The following is a 23320-nucleotide window of genomic DNA, read 5'->3' as shown; positions in this document are numbered from 1 at the left end:
TATATATATGTTCTTGCACCCTACATCACATCTTTCCTTTTTAAGTGTAAACATTAAATTAGTAAAAAGCTTAGAGCGTTTTAATAAAGGCACTGTGGAACATGACATTTTATGGAAAAGACTGTATACATAGTCTTGCAGGATTTATAAGTAAAGGATTATATTATTATATATATATTATTCTAAATGTGAATCAGGCCCCGCTGCTCCCTCTCAGTCTCCATTTAGGATTCAGATGATGTTTGAATGTAGTCAGTCCTGTGCAGTGAATTTGGAAAAATTCAAATAATCTGTAAAAAAAAAAAATTGAAGGACAATTTCTCCAGAGCTCAAATTTCTCTTTATGAACACACAAAGACACACATCAGGACACACTGATAAAGACAGAGAGAGAATACAGAGCAGTCTTAAAATAGCCTCTTTATTCTCAGAGAAATGTTCCTCATTCAGCTTTTCTCCTGGATAACCTTGAGCCTGGCACGTTTCAGTGTGTAGCAGAGGGCGTCTCAGCATACACTGTCAGTACCACACTGAGAGGATGGTAAGGAGGTCCACAATCCAACTTCTGCTGGGCCGTACATGTAAGCCTCAACCTTTATTTTACTGCACTGATTTAACACATGGCAGGAGATAACTGCACACAGGAGCACACACACTTTCAGATCTGAAGGTGAAGGGTTAAATACTTTTGAATTATGTTCATTTACAGTATGTGTGCCCCCTTTTTCATGTGCTCTATTTCATTAGTGCATCAGGTGCAAAAACCCTCACAGTGCCATTTAAGAGTTCTCATCTTATAGAATATTATTTAGAGCCAGTTTCTTGCCATAACTGTGTTTGGTAATGACTTAAGCAGTTCATATAATTAGTGCTCCAGTCAGCTTTGTTTGCAAGAGGCACAGTCAGACAATAAAGAATAAATAAATAAACAGTGTGTAACAGTATACAGTAGTAGTGTTATAGTGTAGAAGTTAAATCATATGTTTTTTTGCTGCAGGTGTCTCTGACAGTGAGTCAGCATTTGCTCAGAGCATTTACACCACAGCCATGCTTCCCCCTAGTGGTAACAAACCAGACTCCCAAACTCATATAAATTGGTGGATGACGTAAACCACACTAAATCTGTAAGTTAAAGCTGAGAAAAGTGTCAGACCTGTCACAGTGTACAGTTGTACAGTTCCTCTTTTCTAGTAGAATAGAAAGGCAAACAACCCTGCAGTAACACTTACAGATATTTCCGTCACTGTTTTCCTTTATACTTGTACTTCTTAACATTTAAGAGGAAAACATCGTACCTTTTACTCCACTGCATTTATTTGACAGCTTTAGTTACTATTCAGATTAAGATTTTAAATGCAGAGTATGATGAGCTTATAAAATATAATACTGTGCTGTACTATTAAACTGAGCAGTTGTGTATAATAATACATATTCAATAATTCAGTGAATTATTAATGAAAATAACATCCTGCTTAATGCAGACTTAATTAATGGTACTTTCAGTACATTTTGCTGATAATACTGATACTAATATAATACTAATACTGATAATACTTTTACTTTAGTAACATTTTGGATGTTGCATTTTTACTTGACTTCAGTAAAGGATGTGAACACTTCTTCTGCCACTGGGATCAGTGCAGTAAGTGAGAAAGTGCGTGTTGGTAATTAGGGTGTTAGGTAATTAGTATGCTCACAATAACCCACTGGGGTATGACCTTTCCCTCTCTGTCAATACGTACACTTTGTCAGCAAAACAGTTTTTTTTCTGTATCGTTCACGTTGCACCATGGGCATTGCTAAAGAGAAACCTTCATTTAGAATATAAACTGAAAATGTCACAACAAAAAAAGAACAACAAATGTTACTAATTGGTGGCTTCAGTCTCTTTCAATATGTGAGTGTCTCATAACTTTAGTGTTGCAGAGAGAGACTCCGGCCCAGTTGTTGATGGCTGTGTTTGATGGGAAGTAGCTGCAGTTATTTTGAGCTCCAGACAGAGCCTGGAGAAAGAAGCAGAGACTGACAGAGAGGCCGGGTGACAGACAGACAGATGGTTGAAGCAGCAGTTTCAGTGCGGATTCCCCACAGACTGTCTGGGTCACTGCAAACACAGAGTGGTCACAGAGGTCTTTCTCTCCTTTTTGTTTTGTGTCCGGTCTCCTCTGTTCTTCTTAAAATAGAGCAGGAGGAGGAAACGGACAGAAATGTCCTGAGGATGAGAAAATCATATGGAGCTATTGATGAGGACACTGTCTGCAGGATGTTTAGCTGCTGTTTAATAGATCTTTTTTAATGTTCTGGCTAAAGGCAGACATTTCAGTTCAGCAACACGTAAACACAGCAGCAAAGTAACAAGGGCAATTGATGTGAAACCTCCTGATATCAGATAAAATCATCCAACCACACAGCTCCTGTCCAACCAGTGCCACCTACAGACCCCACCCCCACTGGAATATATTATAATCTGCAAACACTTTTGGTAGCTCTACACTCTTCCTGCAGATCACTTCAAGCTCTGAGATATGTTCAGGCTGGCTTGCACACACAGCAAGTTTAAGATGCCTACACACAGATTTTCAATGATGTTCAAGTCAGCGGACTGTGAGGGCCGACCCGAAAGCCTCATCTTGTGCGAAGTAGTTCATGATGGATGTGATGTTTTATATAAACACGGATAAAAAGTGTGTCAGAGTGATACAGTTGGTAGTGTGATAATGTAAACTAAACAGTGAAGAAAACAAGCTAGAATAGTAACATCTCCAAAACACAGTGTGTCACTATTTATATTGGCCTCTCACCCAAAAGCCACAGATTCGTCAGTCTTCACTGGTTTTTGGAATTTGATTAGCTATAAATGCTCAAGTCAAAAACAAAATATAAACTAACCTGGCTCATGTATTATTAGCTAATTATCTGGCTCTGTCTTGTGGAGGAGCCCTGCGTCAAAATATAAGATGTTTATTATGTGACGGCCCCAGGGCCTCTGCCAGGGTTTGTGTGCGTTCCCGGTTGGGTGGAGCTGGAGGCTATCAGAGAGAGGTGGAGGCAGCTGACCACTGTTTTGAATCTGCATTAGGGGATAAATAAAGTATCTATCTATCTATCTATCTATCTATCTATCTAGATGATAAAAGACCTATCCACCCTGACACTGAGGAGGCTCCCTCCTCCTTTGCACCACGTTGTCTTCTGTTTGAGTTTTGATTTTCTGTTTAGTTAATTTACTATTTCTTTTAGTTCTACCTGCCAGCTAGATTTGTTGAAATTGCCATTTGTGTTATCTTGGGCTGCCTAGGACCTGATGGGAAACAGGAGGTGTCAGGGAATGTATTCAGAAGGCGGCGAAGCGGGAAACACATGCCTGAATTCATCCATCATTCAGGGTTCAACACAAGTGAAATGGAGCAAATATTTGCAGGATGTAAATGTAATGACACCATAGATTTAAGATGGTGCCGGCTGGCACGTGTAGAGCCGGTCTGATGATGACCAAACAGCTCCCCCTTGTGGAGAATCTGCAGCCTGCTAAAGAGAAGGGTGTGAGTGAGTTTCAGGTCAGTTTCATGATGTTGTCCAATGGTAAGAAGCGCCATTACTTTTGCAGTACGATCACATTCAAGTGACCTGAATAAACCCTCCTCTTGATTTAAGGTACACAGAAGAAATAAGAACAGAATAATGGTGGAGAATGAATGTCAATGCAAAAATGCCAAAGAACTGTTTGCCAACTTGATAAGACAAAGTGAAACCAAAGGCAAAGATAAAGTAAAAGCATCAGAACCTCCACTCTCCCACAAAACCTGAGATTTCCCATTTATGTTTAGAGTCTCATACATACAGAGATTTTGTAAAACTTATCAAAAACTATAAGGACTGTGATAAAAAAAACACATAGAGCCTGAAATGAAAGCAAAGCATTTTATTAGATTCTATATTCAATATTGAAATACAAAAGGCACTGAATTCTGTTCTCCTAATACAATGCACACAGAGATGTGTGAATTAATACAAATCCTGTATTATATGATGGATGTTAAATTAGACCCTTATCTGCTGCAAGAACATCACACAAATGATCTGCGTTTGCGATTGTCCTTCAGGAACGCTGACATATGATCACATCCAAGCCGATGTTTTAAAACAGTACATCAAGTAAAACACACGTGTGCATGTTTTAAAAAAAAAAAAAAAAAAAAAAATCACATAGAAAATATACATCAGTACACAAATAATTTAGAGCTTGGTGGTATCTTACAGAGGTATAAGGAAGACTTTTGAGAATTGGAATTGTTTTGTTAAGTGTAATGATCAGAGGAAGTGAAAATGCAATACCTCAGCTGTGTACTGGTGATGTTGAGGCACTGGGTCTGTTCTTAGGAAGGGAACTTTTATGGCAAATTCACACTGGTCTGGTAAAAATTACAAATCAGATACACATCAGGGAAAATCTGGCATTCAAGTCCTGCTTCTCCTCTCATACCTGTGACCATCACACTTCAGGAGAAAACCTATTTTCTGATTACTTTAAATGATCCCCCCCCCGACTGAACATGCTGCTGCATGAGTACATGAAAAAATAACTCGGCCTTCCTCCTGCATTTACAGTTAGTGGTGACAACAACAGAGGAAGGTCTCAGATGGGATCCACTCAGCCCATTTAAGTAAACAGTATGAACTGGGTTCAGTCTACTTGGTGTAAATGTATTCATTTTACTGGCAAAAAATTTACATTTTAAACTCAGTATTACTTTGGTTTCCTTAGAAACGGCTCTAGAGCAAGGCTGTGTTCAAAGATGTAGCTGAAGCTGCACAAACCATTAAAATAAAGCAAAAAAAAAAAAAACATCAGTTTATTGCTTTAGCAAGAAAATTTGACCTAAAGAGAAGCAAAAATTATATTTTGTCTGTATTCTAAATTAAAGAAGGAATTAGATTAGATGTTTGCAATCATGAAATTAAGTGAGGCATAACACAGCATTAACCATCATGTGATACCAAGACTCACTATAAAACACTTCCACCAATGATACCACAGTGGTTTTACAAAGTTTTGGTTCCAGAGAGAAGTCAAGTCGACAGCAGTCTTACAATCTGAAAGTGACGGGGGAGGCTGCCAGTCTATTCTTGGTATTCTTTCTCATTAAGTAAATGATGCCAGATTTAAATTAATATTTACAGTAAGAGTAATATCCATTCAAAACCAATTAACTACATGACGGATCCGTTTTCTTCCTCGTTAGAAGGAAATTTGCAGCATACAAAACAAAAGTTTTCCAAACTGGGTCCAACAACAAAGAGAAATGTTTTTCAGGAGAGAAAAAAAAGCCGAATAAATGAGGGAAACAGAAACACTTCATCTTATTTATATTACATGATCAGTATCCACCATCAGTGTGGAAAAAAAAAACACACACAAGCATACTGCAGCCACATGAATATATGTGACCAGCACCCACACACTCAGGCACACGCTTACACAGTCACACATTACGCTGAAGAGCATTGTCAAAAAGTGCACACAAAATATACAAAGCCAAGACACACTGAAATAGCAATCAGTCAACTTCATTCATGCTTTCCACCTCCAAATGCACTTAATGTGTGACTTCCCCCCCCCCTACTGCCTTTTACACCCAAACAGAGCCGGACCGAGTCGCTCTGCAGGAGACACGCTGAATGTGAAAAGCAAAGTTAACCTGGGGAATTACATGTTGTCCATTGAGGGTGAGGGTGAAAGAAGGGAGGCTAATAATGTAGCCTCACCTAGCTCAAGGTCTATACATTATAAGGTTAGATTATAATTTTGCAGCTACTGGCTCCAAAAGGCAGGAGCTGCTCCAAGAGTACCAATAACTCCCAGGAAGAATCACTGTTACTTTGGTGCCAACCAAATTTCAGTGAACCTAAATGTCCTCAATGAGTCATCTAGACCTGATAACATATAGACCTTGACCTGTTAAATGGAGCTCATCTTAGCTCAGTCTAACATTAGTTGTTTGCCTGGAAGGCTCCCTGGGCAGCGGAAGAAGCTGCACCAGCGGCGGCTGTCTGGAAGGTTTTATTGGTGAAGACGCCCTGTGAGAACTCCTGCTGGGCCTTCTGGAAACTGGCTCCGGTCCGGCGGTACAGGCTGTGGACCTGAGGAGGAGGGGATGGTGAGCAAATGGTGTGGTCTGAGTCACACTGGTGAGGGATAGTGACACCTAGAATAACTGTTTAGTTTAATAGACCCCTGATCAACAACTGGATTTGGATCAATACTGACAACCGCTTTGTCCACAATCGTTCCATTGAGCTCCGTTATTGTCCAAAAACAAATAAAACATCACTGAGCCTCACAGTTGCACGAGGTGTTATGTTCTTTCACTACCATAAAGATAGGCACCATAGTTAAATCTGACTGCACACCATGATACTAGATCATGCTAATCTACATCTGGAAATTATTCCAAATACACTGTTTACTCTATTTGAGTAAGATTGGCTATAAACTACAATGCCCAGCTGTAATTTTTGTCTTTATAAGCTGGATGTTAACGTCTGTTTATGAACTATTTTTCACTTACCTACTAAATCATTTCCTGGCTTTTTCTTAATAACTTGAATATGACAAATGTGTACTACATAACTGTAGTAACTAACACTCCATTTCCCATCAGCACCACATTGTGCAGGCCTTTCTTGGAAATATCCAACAGTAGCACCAGCTAATTCTTAGGAAATTTTGAGGAAAGTTTCCAGGAAATTAGCTAGAAAATATGGGACTGGTAACATAAAGCATTACCTAAAAACAATAGTGAACACCTATTTAGCTTCTGCAGTTATTAAGTATTTGTAACTTGCAAACCCACAAGTTGGAGCTGAAAATATAAAGAAAAGTGAATAAACTCTTACCATCTTGAGCAGGATGACGGACAGCACGGCGCACATGGTGAAGAGGATGGCCACGATGATCATGATGGCTCCCACCGCCTTGTACGCACCGATGGCAGTGAAGGCAGCGATCCAACCACTGGAGTCAACAAACATCATCAAGTTAAAGGTGATTTTTATCAACAACTTTAGTTTAACTGAATGTCAAACATTTGTTTACAGGCACACACAGTTTACAGGTATCCTTGATGGGAGTTTGGTTACATTTAGGGAGAGAAGAAGAATGTGTTGAAGAAGCAGCGTAAGATGCAAGAAGAAGCAGAATGAAGGTCGCAATTCATAAAATTGTGATTTAAAAGAAAACAAAATAATTAATATTAACTAATACATGAAATATGAACATATTAACAATAACAATAACAATAATAATAATAAGCTATTTGCATGGACACTGATAGAAATAGAACTGCCGGCTTTGGGCCAATAGAGGCACAGTCGTGTCAAAATATACCACGCATGAACACCAATGGTTTTTGAGCATTCAATAGAGACATGGAGAAAAGCTCATAATCTGTTACACATCTCTCAATATAAACAAGGATATATGGGAATCATGGTTGAATGAGAATATGAGTAATGTAAGTGATATAGTGATATACAGGACAGACATGTTACAATATTTTAATCCAAGGAGTGGACAATCAGCCTCAGTTTTTTATTTTATTTTTTTTTATTAAATTATGGCAATATTCAGATTTTAGATATTTTATGTGTCCCGATTGGTTTTGTTACTTGTTCTTCATTGACTCAGTGTAATATGTTGTCTTGTATTGCATCATGTTTTCTATAAATTGGAAAACGTTCAATTCCAAATAGACAAATAAATAAAATAAATAAATAAAGCATATTATAAATAAATTATAAAAATAAATAAATAAAGGATGAACATAATAAAAGTGATATTATTACAACATGAATGTGTGCTCTAAAAGATCAAATAAAACACATTTCAAAGTGTGGGTAAATTTTCATATTAATATCCCAGAAGCCCCTTTGTTGTTTTCAGAATAAGTAGTTGAAAATTGTGCTGCTTCGTGATTTTCATCTCATCAGCAAAGGAACAGCTACTGGGTCACTAATGCAACAACTGGCAAATCTCAAAAAACAAGACAGGATCCCCTCGACTGTCTTTTGTCATTATGCAAATTGCCTTAATGACATGACAAGTGCCAATATGAAATGGAAAAGGGAAAGAGGGAAATGAAGAGCCACTTGGACAAGGGTCATTCTGGAAAGTGCCATCTTAAAATCAAAGGGCTTTTTTTTTTTTTAACCTTTAACTTGAGTATATTTAAAGTGCACATCACCTAAAGAGTCTCTGCAGATGTTACAGGTTAACATATATAACATCAGACACACAACTGTGAGACACGCACACACGCACAGGATTGAGGTTAGATTTAAGAATCTCAACAAAAGCTGTGCAGGGAGTTTATTCAATGCTTGTAATGGTAGTCAGTGCAAAGATGCATCGGGACTGGTGTCATAGTGGCTTCAAAAGATTCAGATCAACATCCCTTCACTTTCTGAACACTTTATTGTGTTGAAAATTGAATTTTAAATGGATAATTACCATTTTTGCCCATCGGTCTTCACTCAATAATCCATAACAATAGGTGAAAACACAATTTTAGATTTTTTTGTAAAATTTATTGAAAATCCAAAACTGACAGGGTGACTGGTCAGAATTGAGAGACACATGAATGAAGGCAGCTAACTACAGAGACGTCCTTGAAGAAAACCTGCACCAGAGAACAGGTGACCTGAGACTGGAGCGGCGGTTCACCTTTCAGCACAATGACCAAAGCAAAAAGTCAAGACAAAGCTGGAGTGGCTTCGGGACAAGTCTCTCACTGTGAGTGTGAGTGGCCCAGCCAAAGCCCAGACTCAACCCACATACGACATCTGTAGAAACACCTGAAGACGGCAGCTCACAGATGTTTCCCATCTAGTCGGATTAAAGGATCTGCCAGGAATAATGGGATAAACTGCCCCAATCCAGGTGTGTAAAGGTTGAAAAGACCCAAGAGGACTCAAAACAGCAACTTCGGCCAAAGAAGCTTCTTTAAAAGGACTGGATTAAAGGTCTGAGTACTTTTGTAAATGACAGGTTTCAGTTTTTGTTTTTTTTTAATAAATTAGCAAAATTTCTAAAAACATGTTTTCACTTTGTCAGTGTGGGTTATTGAGCGTAGATTGATGAACATAAATGGTAATTTCATCAATATGCAATTAAATCTGCAACACAATAAAGTGTTCACAATGTGGATACTTTCTGAAGGGACTGTATATGATCAAACTCATCAGGACTTGTCAGGACTCTGGTGGCTGTGTTTTGGAACAAATGAAAACGGCACAGTACAGAAGTGGATTCTGGATGTACTTAAAGTATCTACCAGGATTTCTGCATCTGAATTGGATGGAAGGGAGTTTTTGTGACTCAAAAGAGAGAGATGAAAAACTATTCCTAAATTCTTGACTGTGCGTATGTGTAAGTCAGAGAAGTTGTGCAGCATCAAGATTTATGGAAAAATCCATGAAAACCGATCTGATCTTTTTAAAGTAGGTAGTCAGGGAAACAAAAGCAGGTGATGATACCATACGTAGTATTATTTAAGTATTCATCCGCCCATATTGTACTGACTATATCAAGTATTCATTATCTATTTTGTAATTTTTAGACCTCTTGTCCAAGTTATTTAAACTGGTAAAATAAGCATTGTCATAAAAAAATCTAAATCTTAAATCACTTTTTAAAACATATTTAAACAGACAACCTTAATTTACTAAACTTTTTTGTCATATTCCTTCTTATACTTGTATTAAAACAGGCTTTACTCACTATTATCATTCCAATTCATAACAATATTAACAGATAAACAAAAGCACTTATGAAGGAGAAAAATGAAAGAGAGAAAAAAGTAATCATAAAAGGAAAAAAATTAAAGTCCAGTATTTAGAAAACGGTTTAAAACGTCAACAGCCTGAATTCACCAGTTGGTTCTTCCAAAGTCCAGCAGCCTGACAGCAGAGGCCAAGTCACCATCTGCTTTTAAAATAGACCTGTGAAGTGATAATCTAATTTATATTCTGGTTGTTTTATTCTCGAGTGGAAAGCCCATCCATTTACCACATAACTCGTTTTGCCCAAAACCACAATATACAGATAAGGCGAGAAGAAATCGAGTGTTGGCAAAAGGTAGCAGAGACAGAAAGCAGCAGAAACTTACAGAGTTACCAGCAGACAGAGAGGCAGTCGGCTAGAGGCTGAGGGATGGAAAGTCTCTGTCAGAAGAGATGGAAGAATGCAGAAAATGACAAAAAAAAAAAGAATAGAGCGAAGACCGCAGCTTATCGGCCAGCTGACTGGAAGCAATCCAGACACTAAAGACAAGGAGCCACAAGTAAACAGAAAACCTGTTTGAATCAGTCAGGAGAAATGTTTGAAATCACCAATAACTCCAGTTAATTATCTTTAATATGTTCATTAGCTCAATTAAAATTGAGATTGGATGTAAAGACATTTACAGTGGGGACACTATCCAAACCATTTATAAACTTAATTTCTAATCTCTCTAAATGTTAACATTAAATATACAGTGCGTGACTCACCTGTTCCCCCAGCCGGGGATACCTACAGCCTGGATAATGAAGATAACCACTTGGCAGAAAAACACAAAGAAGAAGAAGAAGAAGCTGAAGGAGCTGTCAGTCCTAAAAATGAGAAAACATACATTTAATTAATATTACATTACACATTACACAGTAATGTAAAACAAAGTGATGCAAAACAAAAAAAATAAATGGACGAGGTTGAAGCAAAGAATGTTGTGTTGTAAACAAAGTGACATTTCCTCTGTTGAGTCCATTACTTTCTATATTAGCACATTGACAAGTGTATTACTGTGCACTGTACACTCAGCTGGCAGGTTATTAGGAAAACTAATGGAGTCTAATGCAACAGCCCTGCAGTAAATGCTCCTTAATGAAGGTTATAATGTTCAGTTTTTGTTTGAGAGGTGCTGATTAAACTTCATGGTTATTTTGGAGGATGTTGTTTGTGGGGCTGTTAAATGATGTTATGTTATGTTACAGTCATTTATATTAATGAGAGTAGAGTAAATAATAGAAAACACCTCTCAGTATAACTACATCCTCCACAATGATCACACAAACCGAGGAGGATTTACTGCAGGACCATTGTATTACACTGCATTTCTTCTACCTAACAGCACCTAATAACTTGTAATATAGCACAAAATATATATTGTTGTTGTTGTTGCTATAGTTACTTTATAATTTAACAGATGTTGTGCACTGACTCATACCTAAGGTGTCAATTAAGGTGTTAAACAATTTTAACTGACACCTGCGAACCAAAGAGAAAACAGTGTTTCCAGTGACCATGGTGTGATAAAAAGATAATGCAGATGAGGACCACTACATTACTATACTACTAAGTTACATTTAACACTAACATATAAGCTACCTATGTGGATTAGTATAATGTATAACAACAGTTAAAATTATTTTGTGTTCTGTTGTATCTCCTTTGGCTCACTGTGCATCACAGGATAAAACAATAAGCCAGAGAGCTCAGCTAAAAATGTCCTCATATAACTTTGTATGAGTTGCATACAAGATGAGAGGTTGGCATGGAAACATAGTGGTTGTAATTATATCAAATAGTCATCTAACACTGATTTCCTCTTGAAGCAGCAGGCACGGTGATCATTACTGTGTGGTGTATGTAGCAGGAGCACCGGATAGACTCACTTGAAGGCCTTGTACACGGGCCGGTACCAGCAGAGGAAGGAGCAGGGACTGAAGAGGATGAGCCAGAGGATAGAGAGGCCAAAATCCACACCATGGTTAGCACCAGTGGTGAAGTAAGCCAGAGAAGCCAGCAGGTTGAGGAATAGAGTCACACAGTTTACTGAGGAAACAGAGAGAGAGCCACATCTCAATCACACTAATGATATCAGTAATATCAGCATCATCTTCATTTATATAGCAAACACAAACAGCTCTAGCGCAGCTGCTGTAAATAAGCGAATAACATTGTAGTAAGTCTTACAAAGCTCTTGACAAACATAATGAATGTTAACAGGTACTAACACCAAACTGGAGTTTGTCTAAGATGACATTACATAAATCAGTGAAAGTCAAAAGACTAAGTCAATGACACAGCAGCACTGATTATTAAAACACAATATCTGTCCAAAACGTTTTTGGTATTCAAACAGTTGGGAGAACAAAAATACACTGAAGTTTGATAATGTTTTACGGTGAGGCATCTCAGGTTTTGCGGCGGTTTTCTATAAAAATGCTAATCTCTAAAAATGTACACAACAATTCTTACTGCAGACAGAAACTGTATCACGTTGAAATGTCTTCTTATATTTCTGCCCTGATGCACAAATGCATCATGTTTATGTACTTACACATCCAGAGATAATACATCATCTTGCACACTCTCTGATACTCTGGGGGGATTTCCTCTGAGAAGTCCTGATAGAAACACGGTTTGATGGGGAAGCTTTTGGGAAGTGGAGGCCAGTTGTTCTCTTTACCTGTCGAGACAGAGACAATATCATCCCTGTTAGAAAACACAAGATATCCACTACTGCAGGAAGAGAAGCGCCAACTCTATCAAAATCGTGACACTCCTCTAGCATTGTTACAGAAACTTCATTCATCAAGTGGGTGGGACTCAATATACAGTAGCATTTCTATTCCAGCAGGTTTTTTATTATTATCAATATTACATTCAGATAGGGCAAATATATACTAAACAGCACAGAAGTAATGTGAGTACACATGCAGACCAACACAACTGGTAGATTTCCTCGTGCAGCAGGTTAAACACAGTTATATTGAAGTGGCAGTTAGATAAGATATCTAACGAGAAGGTCGAGTCCAGGATGTGGATGTATGTGACTGCCTCAGCTCTGGACTAACACACTATACAACACAGGTGATGTATCACATCTGCATACTGCATCTCATGAAGCACACACTGTCCACATACACATCTGTAATTTATATTAAAATGTTTTGGTTTTTTTTTACTAATCATTCAGTTTGTTCGCCTCCACCAACCGGCCGAGTTGCAGGAAATATGGTCACAGTCTCTCCTTCCTGAGTTACAGTGTTCAATAATGCGTGTGAGGTGTTTTTGTAGAACATTATGATGTCACAGTGAAGTTGACCTTTGAACTTTTGGATATAAAATGTCATCGCTTAATTCTATCCTTATAGATATTTGAGTTCAATTGTGTCACAATTAAAGACTGAAATCTTGAGTTATGGCCAAAAATGTGTTTTGTGAGATCACACTGACCTTGACCTTTGACCTATGACCACCAAATTCTAATCACTTCATCCTTAAGTCTAAGTGAATGTTTGTGCCAGATGTAATGAAATTCCCTGTGAGCATTCCTGATATGTCACACTCACAAGAGCGTGAGGTCACCATGACCTTGAACTTTGAACTTATATATCACCTTCATGAGAATGGGACAGGCAACCCAAATGCATAGGGCCTCCACCTCTGGTTATCCCCATGTGGAGGCATAAAAATGTTCAGGTTTGAACAAACAAAGACATGAAAAAAAGAAGAGGAAATTCAAACATTCAAGCTGTTTTAACCTGTAAATGTTTGATATTTTTGACTTGAAAAGCAACAATAACGAAGAATATGTGACCACAACTCAGTAATTTTGTGTTGTGTTTAATTAATTGATTCAGCACAATAGTGGGATAAACATCCTATACATGGAGGCTCTAGTTTTTCAATGCAGGTCAGGATAAACATTAACTCAACAAATAGCAAACACCAAAGTTGAAAATCCATGTAAATACGAAGCCAAACTGAAAGGTGATGCAACATCTACAGTCATCAATACGTGCCACCAGCATAGTTTGACTGTAATATGAATTTTATACTCAATATCTATTTCGTTATCAGAGTATTTTTTCACAGCTTGCGTGCAAGGATGTCATTTTTTTTCACACAACAGGAGAGGAGAGGAGAGGAGAGGAGAGGAGAGGAGAGGAGAGGTTTTGTCTTTAATGACCTGTCGGGCCTCTGCTCTGGAGCTCATGCTCTCTGCGGTCCAGCTCAGCAGCTTTTCTCTCCAGCTCCTCCTGCTGCCTCAGCAGGTTGGCCTGAGCTGCAGCAGCAGTCGCCTGAATAAGGAGAGTCAAGAACACTTTAGTCAACAAACACAGGAGATGTACAGGAATTTATCTTGGTGACATTAGTGCAGAGACATATCAGCAGCTCACGTTACAAACATATGGTGCAGAGACAAAAGGGCCTTGCACATACTGCAAGGCAAAATTTCCAAATAAAAGACAGTACACATATCAGCCTGCGTTATATATTCAATATTTTACATATTTAACATCTGAGACAGGGATGAACTCGTGTAAACTATTACAGAGCCAACATGTAGATGAGCATTCACAAGTGTTTATAGAGGGGTACCTGTGTTTTCAAAAGGCCATGACACTGTATGTTAGTCTAAAAATACATATTCATGATCGTCATATCTGCTGTCTGACTTGGCAGAAAAAGGAAGGACGCAGGTGATCTGTAGTGCTATGAATATTTATGAGATTACAATTGGAACAAGGAGGCTCATTATAATATTGTGTAAACTGATGCTTGTGTTGCGCAAAAACGTCCTCAGGTAACACTTGTTAATCTGAGGAGACAGTGGCTCTCTAGCCTCATCTAGTAATTACATATGTTACATCCAACAAACTGTTGGCTAAAAGTAAAATCCTGAATGAGTATATATAACTATGAGATGTTGTTGAGCTCTGTAATCTTAAGTAAACAAATGCTAAGTAAACATGACAACCTTCATAATGCAGTCGTGCCTCAGGCCAAACAGCAAAACCAAACAGGTCTTTTAAAAACAAGGTGTGGATTGTCTGTTAAACCTTTTAAAAGCTCATCATTCGACCTTTAATTATCCATTATCAGAATAACTCTTTTAACAGCAACTAGACTGCACCGACATGCATCATCCTCTCAGGCTGATACAAGTTGGTTTAGTAGTGTCTCAGATCACACTGGAGGTAAATCTTTGGGTCTCTGATTGTAGTGCCTCCATTAGACCCATTAGTGCGTCAATGAATAATGAATTCTCTCATATTCAAGATACAATTCAAAATATATATATATTTTTTGTTATGGGAATATTCTAAGAAGAATGAACTCCACACCATCCTGTCTTGTTTTTTTCTGTATTTTGTTTGTTTATTTAACTTTCTTCTAACTTTCTGTTTGTTTTGTCACTTTCTACACTCCTCTCCATGTTCAGTGTTTTTCTTTTTCTTTTTTTTTTTAATACTGGCTTTATTTTGTAGAAACCTGAAGTAGCTGTGCCAACAGTGTGAACAAAAACAGAGCTGCAATAAAATGTACAGTATACGACAACAGAGCCAGGAAACTACTGTCCTGTAATCTACTTCAGCGAAATATTTTTCAAGTGCAGCAGATAAGTGGAGGGTTTGGCAGAGAGAGAATCTCCACGACTGTGACTCACCTGTGGACTGGGCTCTGTAGATGGCTGTAACACAGCAGGCTGGTAGGGAGAGGTGGAGGCTGGAGTCGTATGAGTAGCTAAGCCTTCCTGGAAAATGATAAGCAAACAAATGGCAGTGGTGGTGATGAGATGTACAAGGATGAGACAACAAGACCAAGACCAAGAAGAAAATGAAGGAAGATAAAGGGATGAATATTATGGAGAGTTAGAGGAAGCAGAAGGGTGGAAAGAACAAGAAAAAGGAGATTAACAAGGAAAAGAAGAAAACCAAAACATACAGGAAAAACAGCAAGTAGGGGGATGATCAAAGATCAAACAAGAGGAGAAATAAAAGACAGAAGGAAAGAGAAAACAAAGACACAGGGAGTATGAGGAGATAAAAACAGGTTGAAGATAGATAAAGACAGAGCAAAACAAAAAATGACAATGGAGAAGGAAAAGGAAAACAACACAATGATACTGGTTTCAGATGCCTTACTGTGGACTGGGCAGGGAAGGGGCTGTACTGGTCAACTGGTTCTATACTGGGGTTGGTCATTTGTGTGACAGAAGGATCCTGGAAGACAACAACACATGTCATCCTCACCAGTCACTCATCTAATCACCACACACATAAACCACTAATACATCTGAGACAGTCAAGACACGGACTGACACAAACCGCTGAAAAACTAAAGAACTAAACAATAAAAATCAAACAACTGTGCTGAAAAACAGTAAGTTACAAATATACATAATCATAATCGTTAACTGTTTAAATTCTCTTATACTGACTTATGTCTCTAATTGAGTCACAGTCTCTAATTGGCATGAGTCAGTACCACCTGCACTGTGACATAATATGCTTTGTCCACACGGAAGGTGTCTGTGCCAGAATATTGTCTTTTGGATCGCCTGAGCACCATTGCTATAAACATTAGCTGGACTTCAAATGTCCTCTAATCTTCAGTTTTGATATTTGTCCTCTGAAAAACACACAGACATTACTGCTGTTTATCTTATCTTCAGAGGAACTCTCCCTTAGGAACTTTCATTTCCTGGAGCACTGGAGGTAAAGTTTAAGAAAGTCTGGTACCATGTTCTGACCAGGTCTTAAGGTGAGTTACAATAACATCCAACTATTGTTGCAATAACCCCCGGAGGTCTTGATGAATCATTAGCTTGGAAGAACTCTTTTCTGAACAGGAGTCAGGCACGGACCATTGGTAAACATTAATTGACTCTGATGGGTGCTATATGATCAAAGACCTCACAATGAGCTCAACTCTTTATAACTGATATGAGAAGACGCCAACTGCCGAGTCGGACAAGTGAAAGTCCGATAAAAGCAGATTTTACGGGGCTTTGTTTTGTCCTGTTGAATTCTGTGAATTTTTCCAGGAAATTCCACGACTAAATCAAAGTGCTCCACTGACCTAAAAAAAGGGGTCCACATTACTGGATTTAAACACCATTTTCCAGTTGGAAAATCATTTGGAATATTGTGAAAGAAACCAGCTGAAATCCACCATACACGGGAATGAATAGGTCAAATAAATTGTAGAGCTGCATTGATTGGTCAATTAATCAATCAACAGAAAATTTATTGCAAACAATTTTGATAATCATATCAATCATATACAGTTTTTATGCCATTATACTCTAGATTGAGCTTCTCCAATGTGCAGTTTTACATGATTGAAAACTGAATATTTTGTGGTTTTGGACTGTTAGTCAAACATCAAACCACAAACACAACATCTGAAGACGTCACCAAGACCTTTGGAAAATTGTGATGAACATTTTTCACTATTCTCTGACATTTTATAGACTAAACTGTGGATTAATTGAAAAAATGACTGACAAATGAAAATAATCTCACAATAATCTCACAACAATGGCCATTCCTGTATATGTATACATTCCTGTAACCTGTTACCTGTTATTTGATTAACAAGGTGCAATTTGTAGAGTCCAGCCCTGCAAAACTATGCAGCCATGCAAAATACGCCTTCATCTTATATGGTGTGGTTGTGATCCATTAGCTACGTTCCCTGAGAACCAGTGAGTATTAGATCCCCTGAGAATATTTCACATTCCTTTAATGTCCAGAATACAAATAAACAAATCACAACATTCCAGAAATTCCATGAGTGTTTTGACAACTAGTCAAAAAGGAAAATAACAACACATGTACTCTGTTCAATGCCCACCCTAAGTTCCTTAAGATTCGGGGACCCTTTATTAAACATATTACTAAGGAGAGGTGTCGACTGGGAACTAATGATAGTGGACTGTATTGCTCTGTATTGTGCTGATCCGCCCTGATTTGGTTTGGACCTTCCTCAACCTCACTTGGTGTTAAGTTCCATGGACTCTGTTTCTGACCCACATTTCATGTCATGAGCTGGCAGTTTGTTTTATTTTGTTCTACTCTTTTATGTCTATTTGGTTTTTTTGTAAAAAAAAAAAAAAGGGAAAAATTTCACAGATAAAATATATATATATAATAAGGAAAACATCTGATGTATCTTAATGTATCATATAGTTAAATTACAATGCAACATTTAAAATAGGTTAAAAGCTGTAAATATATTATGTATTATTTCATACTATATTATATATATTGCAGACTACAGGGCCCAGATAACACTGGATTAGTCACCACAAACTAGTCTCAACAAAAACTGAACATTATAACCTTCATGAAGGGAGGAAATATTACAGCACAGTTGTATTAGACTGCATTAGTTTTAGCCTGATGTTCCTAATAAACTGGCTACTGACTGTATGATAAAACAAAACTTTTAACTAAAAACTGTCAGAACTATTTCTAGAATCTGTGTCAGTTTCATCTTAAGAAGGAACGAATGAAGAACAAGAACCTCACATGACAACTCAACACGTCCCCCACTGGTCATGTGATTAAAAGTGTGACCTCACTCACAGTTACTTATCTGCCCCTGACACACCTGTTAACATTCCCAGAAGGAAACAGAGGGATATAACCCAACAGTTTCACTCCTTCATACTTGGCATTATGGGTAAAAAGAAATCTGGTTCAATGAAAAGTTAAAAAATTCAATTGATCACATCCTTTGACTACAACTACTTCTAACTTGGAATATTTTCAAAAATATCCTGGTGTGCGTTTTAAACGACAGATGACGTCTTTTAACACAGAATTCTCTGTCCATCACCACAGCTTATTGATATATTCAAACCTTGCAAAATGCAAAATGTGTTTACCATATGTAAAAGGCAGGAAAAACATCCTGCTGAATCACCACTAAAGAACTGCTTGTGCCTTTTGATGACACAGCACAGACGGCAGTGAACGAAGAACACTGTAACCAAAGCGATGACAAGCCTCTCTGAAATAAGAACTAAGCTGGGACGAGACGAAACAAGATGACACCATGTTTTAAAACGACAGCAAAGAGGTGTGGAGATGCACACGAAAGCACCTCTCCACTGATATTAAGATCTACAAGGGTCTGGCCTTAGAATTTGACTAATTCAAACCTAAAAGACTAGAAATAAATTTGGAATCAAATCAGCAAGATGTCCTGACCTAAGTGTCTCTGTACCGGGAAACAGAATTTGCTGTGATAACCTTTGAATACCTAGGTGTGGCTATTGTACTCATTTCATAACTACAGCTGAATATTGCTACTAAACAGATTTAAGCCACCCTCCACATTGCATACCACAGCCCTGCAGTGTTACAACTTTTAGAAACACATAAGAGGACTCTGTAGATGACTGGGGAAGAAACCACCACATTAAACTTCAAGGTCACAGAGGGTGCACATGTTCAAATATCTGTGTGTGTGTTGTTAGTATACTGAATTAATTTCAAAAGTTGGAAATATTTTAACTACTTTAACGTAACCACAGACAGCACATTTGTTTACACTCAACCAGTTCACAGTGAAGTGATCTGCACTATGGCGTACACAACATATTCCAGCTGCTAGTAGGTTATTTATTCAGCCACTTCCACACCCTGCAAGCAAACAGTGGTCTCCACTGACGTCACAGCTATTGTGCACCTGTTATGATTAAGTGTGACTCTGCATTACTGTAAAAGTGACTGTGTTATGTAATGTCATAGAAATCATAAAAGTTTTCACAGATTCTTAATTTTGATTTGTAATGCAATGTGGGTATTCACACACGAAATATGATATACTATGGTTGCCTTCAAGCCATGAATTTCTTATTTTACAAACCTCAACAAACAAGCTTCAACAAAATTCCTCTACATTTTGTACCTGACAAATGATGCAAACCTGATTTTAAAAGACCTATAAAAAAAAGCAAGTGTGTTTAACACGGTGCTATAACCTAGATTAGATGTTATGTTATGTGTTTAGAAGCACTGCAATCTGGGCGTCCAAGTTCCTCAGCGGGCAAAGTCACATATTACCAACTGTCAATTGTGACTAATCTGTTAAAATCCAATTCACCTTTTATGCTGCATGTTAACCCCTGCCCACATTTTTGAGGAAGCTCTTTGTGACCAAAACGACACGCCTACACACAGTAATAGAGAGGGAGTTGGGCCTGTTAGCGTATTTCCTTTCCTGCAAATTTTAAATTTTTTGCTAATACATACTACATAAGAAGAAGAAAAATATGGAGAAGATATAGATTCATGACTACTGCAGAAAAGTGGACTAGCATGTTTACAGCTTTACAGCTACAAAGAAAAAATGTCTCAAATCCTTTAAAAAAATAAGGTTTTCTTGTATTTACAAAACAAGAAGATTGTCTTTCTGTATATGTAAATAATAATAATAATAATAATAATGATAATAATAATTTTTGAGTTGAGATTTCAAACTTGGTAGTTTGAAATAACTGGGTGTTTACCAGACGGGGACGGTCTAGTGAAAAGTTGCACTAAAGTTGCATTATGCGAAATGCAGAATCCACTGTTTTAGGAGCTCAATATATCACAGCTGCTGCTGCCTTTCTCATGACCATTCTTCTTTTAATGTGTTGCTCACCAGCCAAACCTTAAGAGACATGCAACATTAAATCAGTGGAGGGCCCCTTCTTAGATAATGTAAGCAATAATAAAATTGCAAGCATCTTGTCTCTTTGAAGAGTCTGGAGAGCAGAGATGCAACATTTAGTCGATTAATCAATTAGTCGATCAACAGAACTTAATTAATCAAAAAATCTGATAATCCAAAAATCGTTCCCGTCGTACAAACAAAAATGCTAGAAATTTACTGATTCTAGATTTTCAAATGTGAGATTTTGTGGTGTTTCTTTGTCATATCTGACTGTAAATTGAGTAGCTTCAGGTTTTTGATTTCGTCTTTAGTTTGCTTTTTTTCTGACTAAGAAATTAAGAGCACTATCTTTTAACATTTGATCGATAACAATCAATAACCTTTGACATGAGGATAACAATACATCCCCATTTCATTTTCCAGTGCATTTCAAAATAGTAAATCCTCTTTTACAACAATTGACATCTTCCATGATGCACATTAAGAAGCACTTTCATCTGTAGGTGAGCCTCTTTAACAATGAATCACCAAGTGTTAGATGGCCCACTTCTGAACATTGAAAAATACGGAGTTTTCAATGAACTCTGCTGGCAAGCTGTGTGCTCAAAAGTTATCCAGATTCAATATTTTTTAGGACACAAAGACAATGAAGTTACAGAGCTTTTTATAGATTGAATGGACTTCTAGGCTACATCCTGTAGGTTAGAAATTCAAACAGCAGCACGAAATGAGGTACAATGGTAAGCCTGAAATTTCATTTTTTTTCATTTTTCCTCTCCCATTTATCATCTCATGACCCCTCAGATTTATATTGCCGCCCTCTAGACAGGCCTGACCACTAGGCTGGTAACCACTGGCGTAAACTAGGTAGCTATAACATTAAGTTGCTGCCTGATTAACACTGGCATTGAGTATTAACAACCTAGTAATGTCAGATAGAATTAGCTATCAGTGACTGACTGTACCTTTACCAGTAATATAGTATTTTGAAACTGTGGTATTGGTACTTTTACTAAAGTAAAGGATCAGAGTACTTCTTCCACCAGTGAATTTAGAAAACATTACAGATTACAGGACTCCAAAACCATATCAAATCATATTCAACATATTAGAAAAGCCAAATAGTCCTACGAAATCGTTTAAAATTGAATTGAAACAGTTGTAATGTGGTTAAAAAGGTTTGACACACATTCCTTACTGGCTACAGTTTAACTTCCTGCAACTAAACCCAAAGAATAACCCGCCCTCTTTTCTCACACAGCGCGCTGATTGGTTGCAGCCCTGTCAATCAGCCATCTTTGCCAAATGGCTTTCAAGAAGGCAGACGTAGATCCCGCCCCCACATCCTCCCAACAAGTTTCCTTTTAACGAATGATATGTCAGCACCCAGGCTCGACTGTTCCTTACCAGCTACCCAACTAAATCTTACACCAAACACACTTACATTGAAAGGGTTGTCGCTGTCAGGCGCTGCGAACGGGTTGTTATCAAATCCCGACATTTTGAAAAGGCTGCGGGGCTGTTTTATCCTCTCTGCGCGGGGAATAAACAACAAACTCTTTTCTGTCGCTTGTGTTGCCTCTCCTACCCACTTCCTCGAGTGAAGTTGTCAGCGCAGGCGCAGTGAGACAGCTGGGCAATGACGTGTACGTCAGTTGACACAGTTAACAGTCACGAAGTAAAGGTGCGCCACCTGTGGATTTCACTTCAGTGGTGTAATAAAAAGCTATTATTCCTGTCTTCTGCGCGTGAGATGTTTGAAATGTTTTAGATCACTCACATGATGAATAAGTCATCATAGAAGTTCAATGACATCCCCAGCCAATTAGCATCTTTCTTCAAAAGTATAGTTTTGTAATGATGTTAAGCAGCAATAGATCAGTGATCTTGGATACAAGGATGAAGGTTAATGACTTTCAGTTAAACCCCTGCATTATTAAAATGAGTATTTGAACAAAGTAAATACATGATTTTGTATTAAATCCATAGACTTAAAGGTCTAGTCTGCTTGCAAGAAGAGTTTGTTTATAAATCTGTGACTGGAAGGAGCTACATTATACTGGGTGCATGGAGGCTAGTGAAAGATCAAATAGGAAAACCTCATTCAAAATCCGATTGACATTTATATCCACGCTAATATCTAAAAATACGACTTTGGAATGGCCTTCTCAACAGTGGCTTGCTTCATATGGGCAGCACTAGAATTTAGAAAAGAGAGCCAGTGTCATTGTTAATTCAATAATCATTGTTTAATTTTGCTAAAATCCGGTTTCAATTTCTCATAGCAAGTGTTGAAGTGGATGCCATTTTGTTTTAAAGTATTGAAAGTAAACCACAGGAACACTATATTTTTTTTTTTAGAAAGATTCATGAAAGAAGTGTTAAATGAGCTACAGAAGCAATTAGAAGAGATGCTAGCCTGGACGTGATGTAACACACTTTCTATTGAGTTGTATTATGGGAAGTGTAGGATTCAGTATTGTTTAACTCATAATTTGCAACACAGATCCTAAGTGATTTTTTTTTTTAATCTGTCACCAGTCTCTTGACTTAACAAGAGTAGGCTACTCCTTTAAGGCAGCTTCAACACGGTATACTACACAAAGTTCATAGTGACCATTGTCTACATTCATAGATTTTTTTTTCACCAGGTATCACTGATTGGGTCCCTTTGATCTTCCCACAGAGTTAAATGATTTTGTTTTTTTAATTTATTTTTATTTGTTTGTTTTTTGTTTTATAATAGGCTTTTTTTATTGGAAGAGATCAAACAATACAGAAAAACAAAATAACAATATGGACCAATACAGATAGTGG

The 23320-nt window shown here is 37.7% G+C and overlaps 1 protein-coding gene across 1 annotated transcript; it reads right to left on the bottom strand.

Annotated features, from left to right (window-relative positions):
- Nucleotides 1-3907: 3907 nt before the first annotated feature.
- Nucleotides 3908-22110, bottom strand: LOC111229712 (secretory carrier-associated membrane protein 2-like). The gene is made up of 9 exons (XM_022756160.1): nucleotides 21948-22110; nucleotides 15976-16053; nucleotides 15498-15584; nucleotides 14016-14127; nucleotides 12381-12509; nucleotides 11713-11872; nucleotides 10549-10650; nucleotides 6898-7015; nucleotides 3908-6141 (listed from the first exon to the last, which is right to left on the bottom strand). Exons 1-9 carry the CDS (start codon nucleotides 22002-22004, stop codon nucleotides 5992-5994), a joined length of 993 nt encoding a protein of 330 aa, XP_022611881.1. The 5' UTR covers nucleotides 22005-22110; the 3' UTR covers nucleotides 3908-5991.
- Nucleotides 22111-23320: the final 1210 nt, after the last annotated feature.

This window comes from Seriola dumerili, unplaced genomic scaffold (assembly GCF_002260705.1).
Source record: "Seriola dumerili isolate Sdu_G_001 unplaced genomic scaffold, Sdu_1.0 BDQW01000242.1, whole genome shotgun sequence".
NCBI classification, from domain to species: Eukaryota; Metazoa; Chordata; class Actinopteri; order Carangiformes; family Carangidae; genus Seriola; species Seriola dumerili.
The sequence above is the reverse complement of the archived record's forward strand: the minus strand, read 5'-3'. Positions and strand labels throughout refer to the sequence as shown.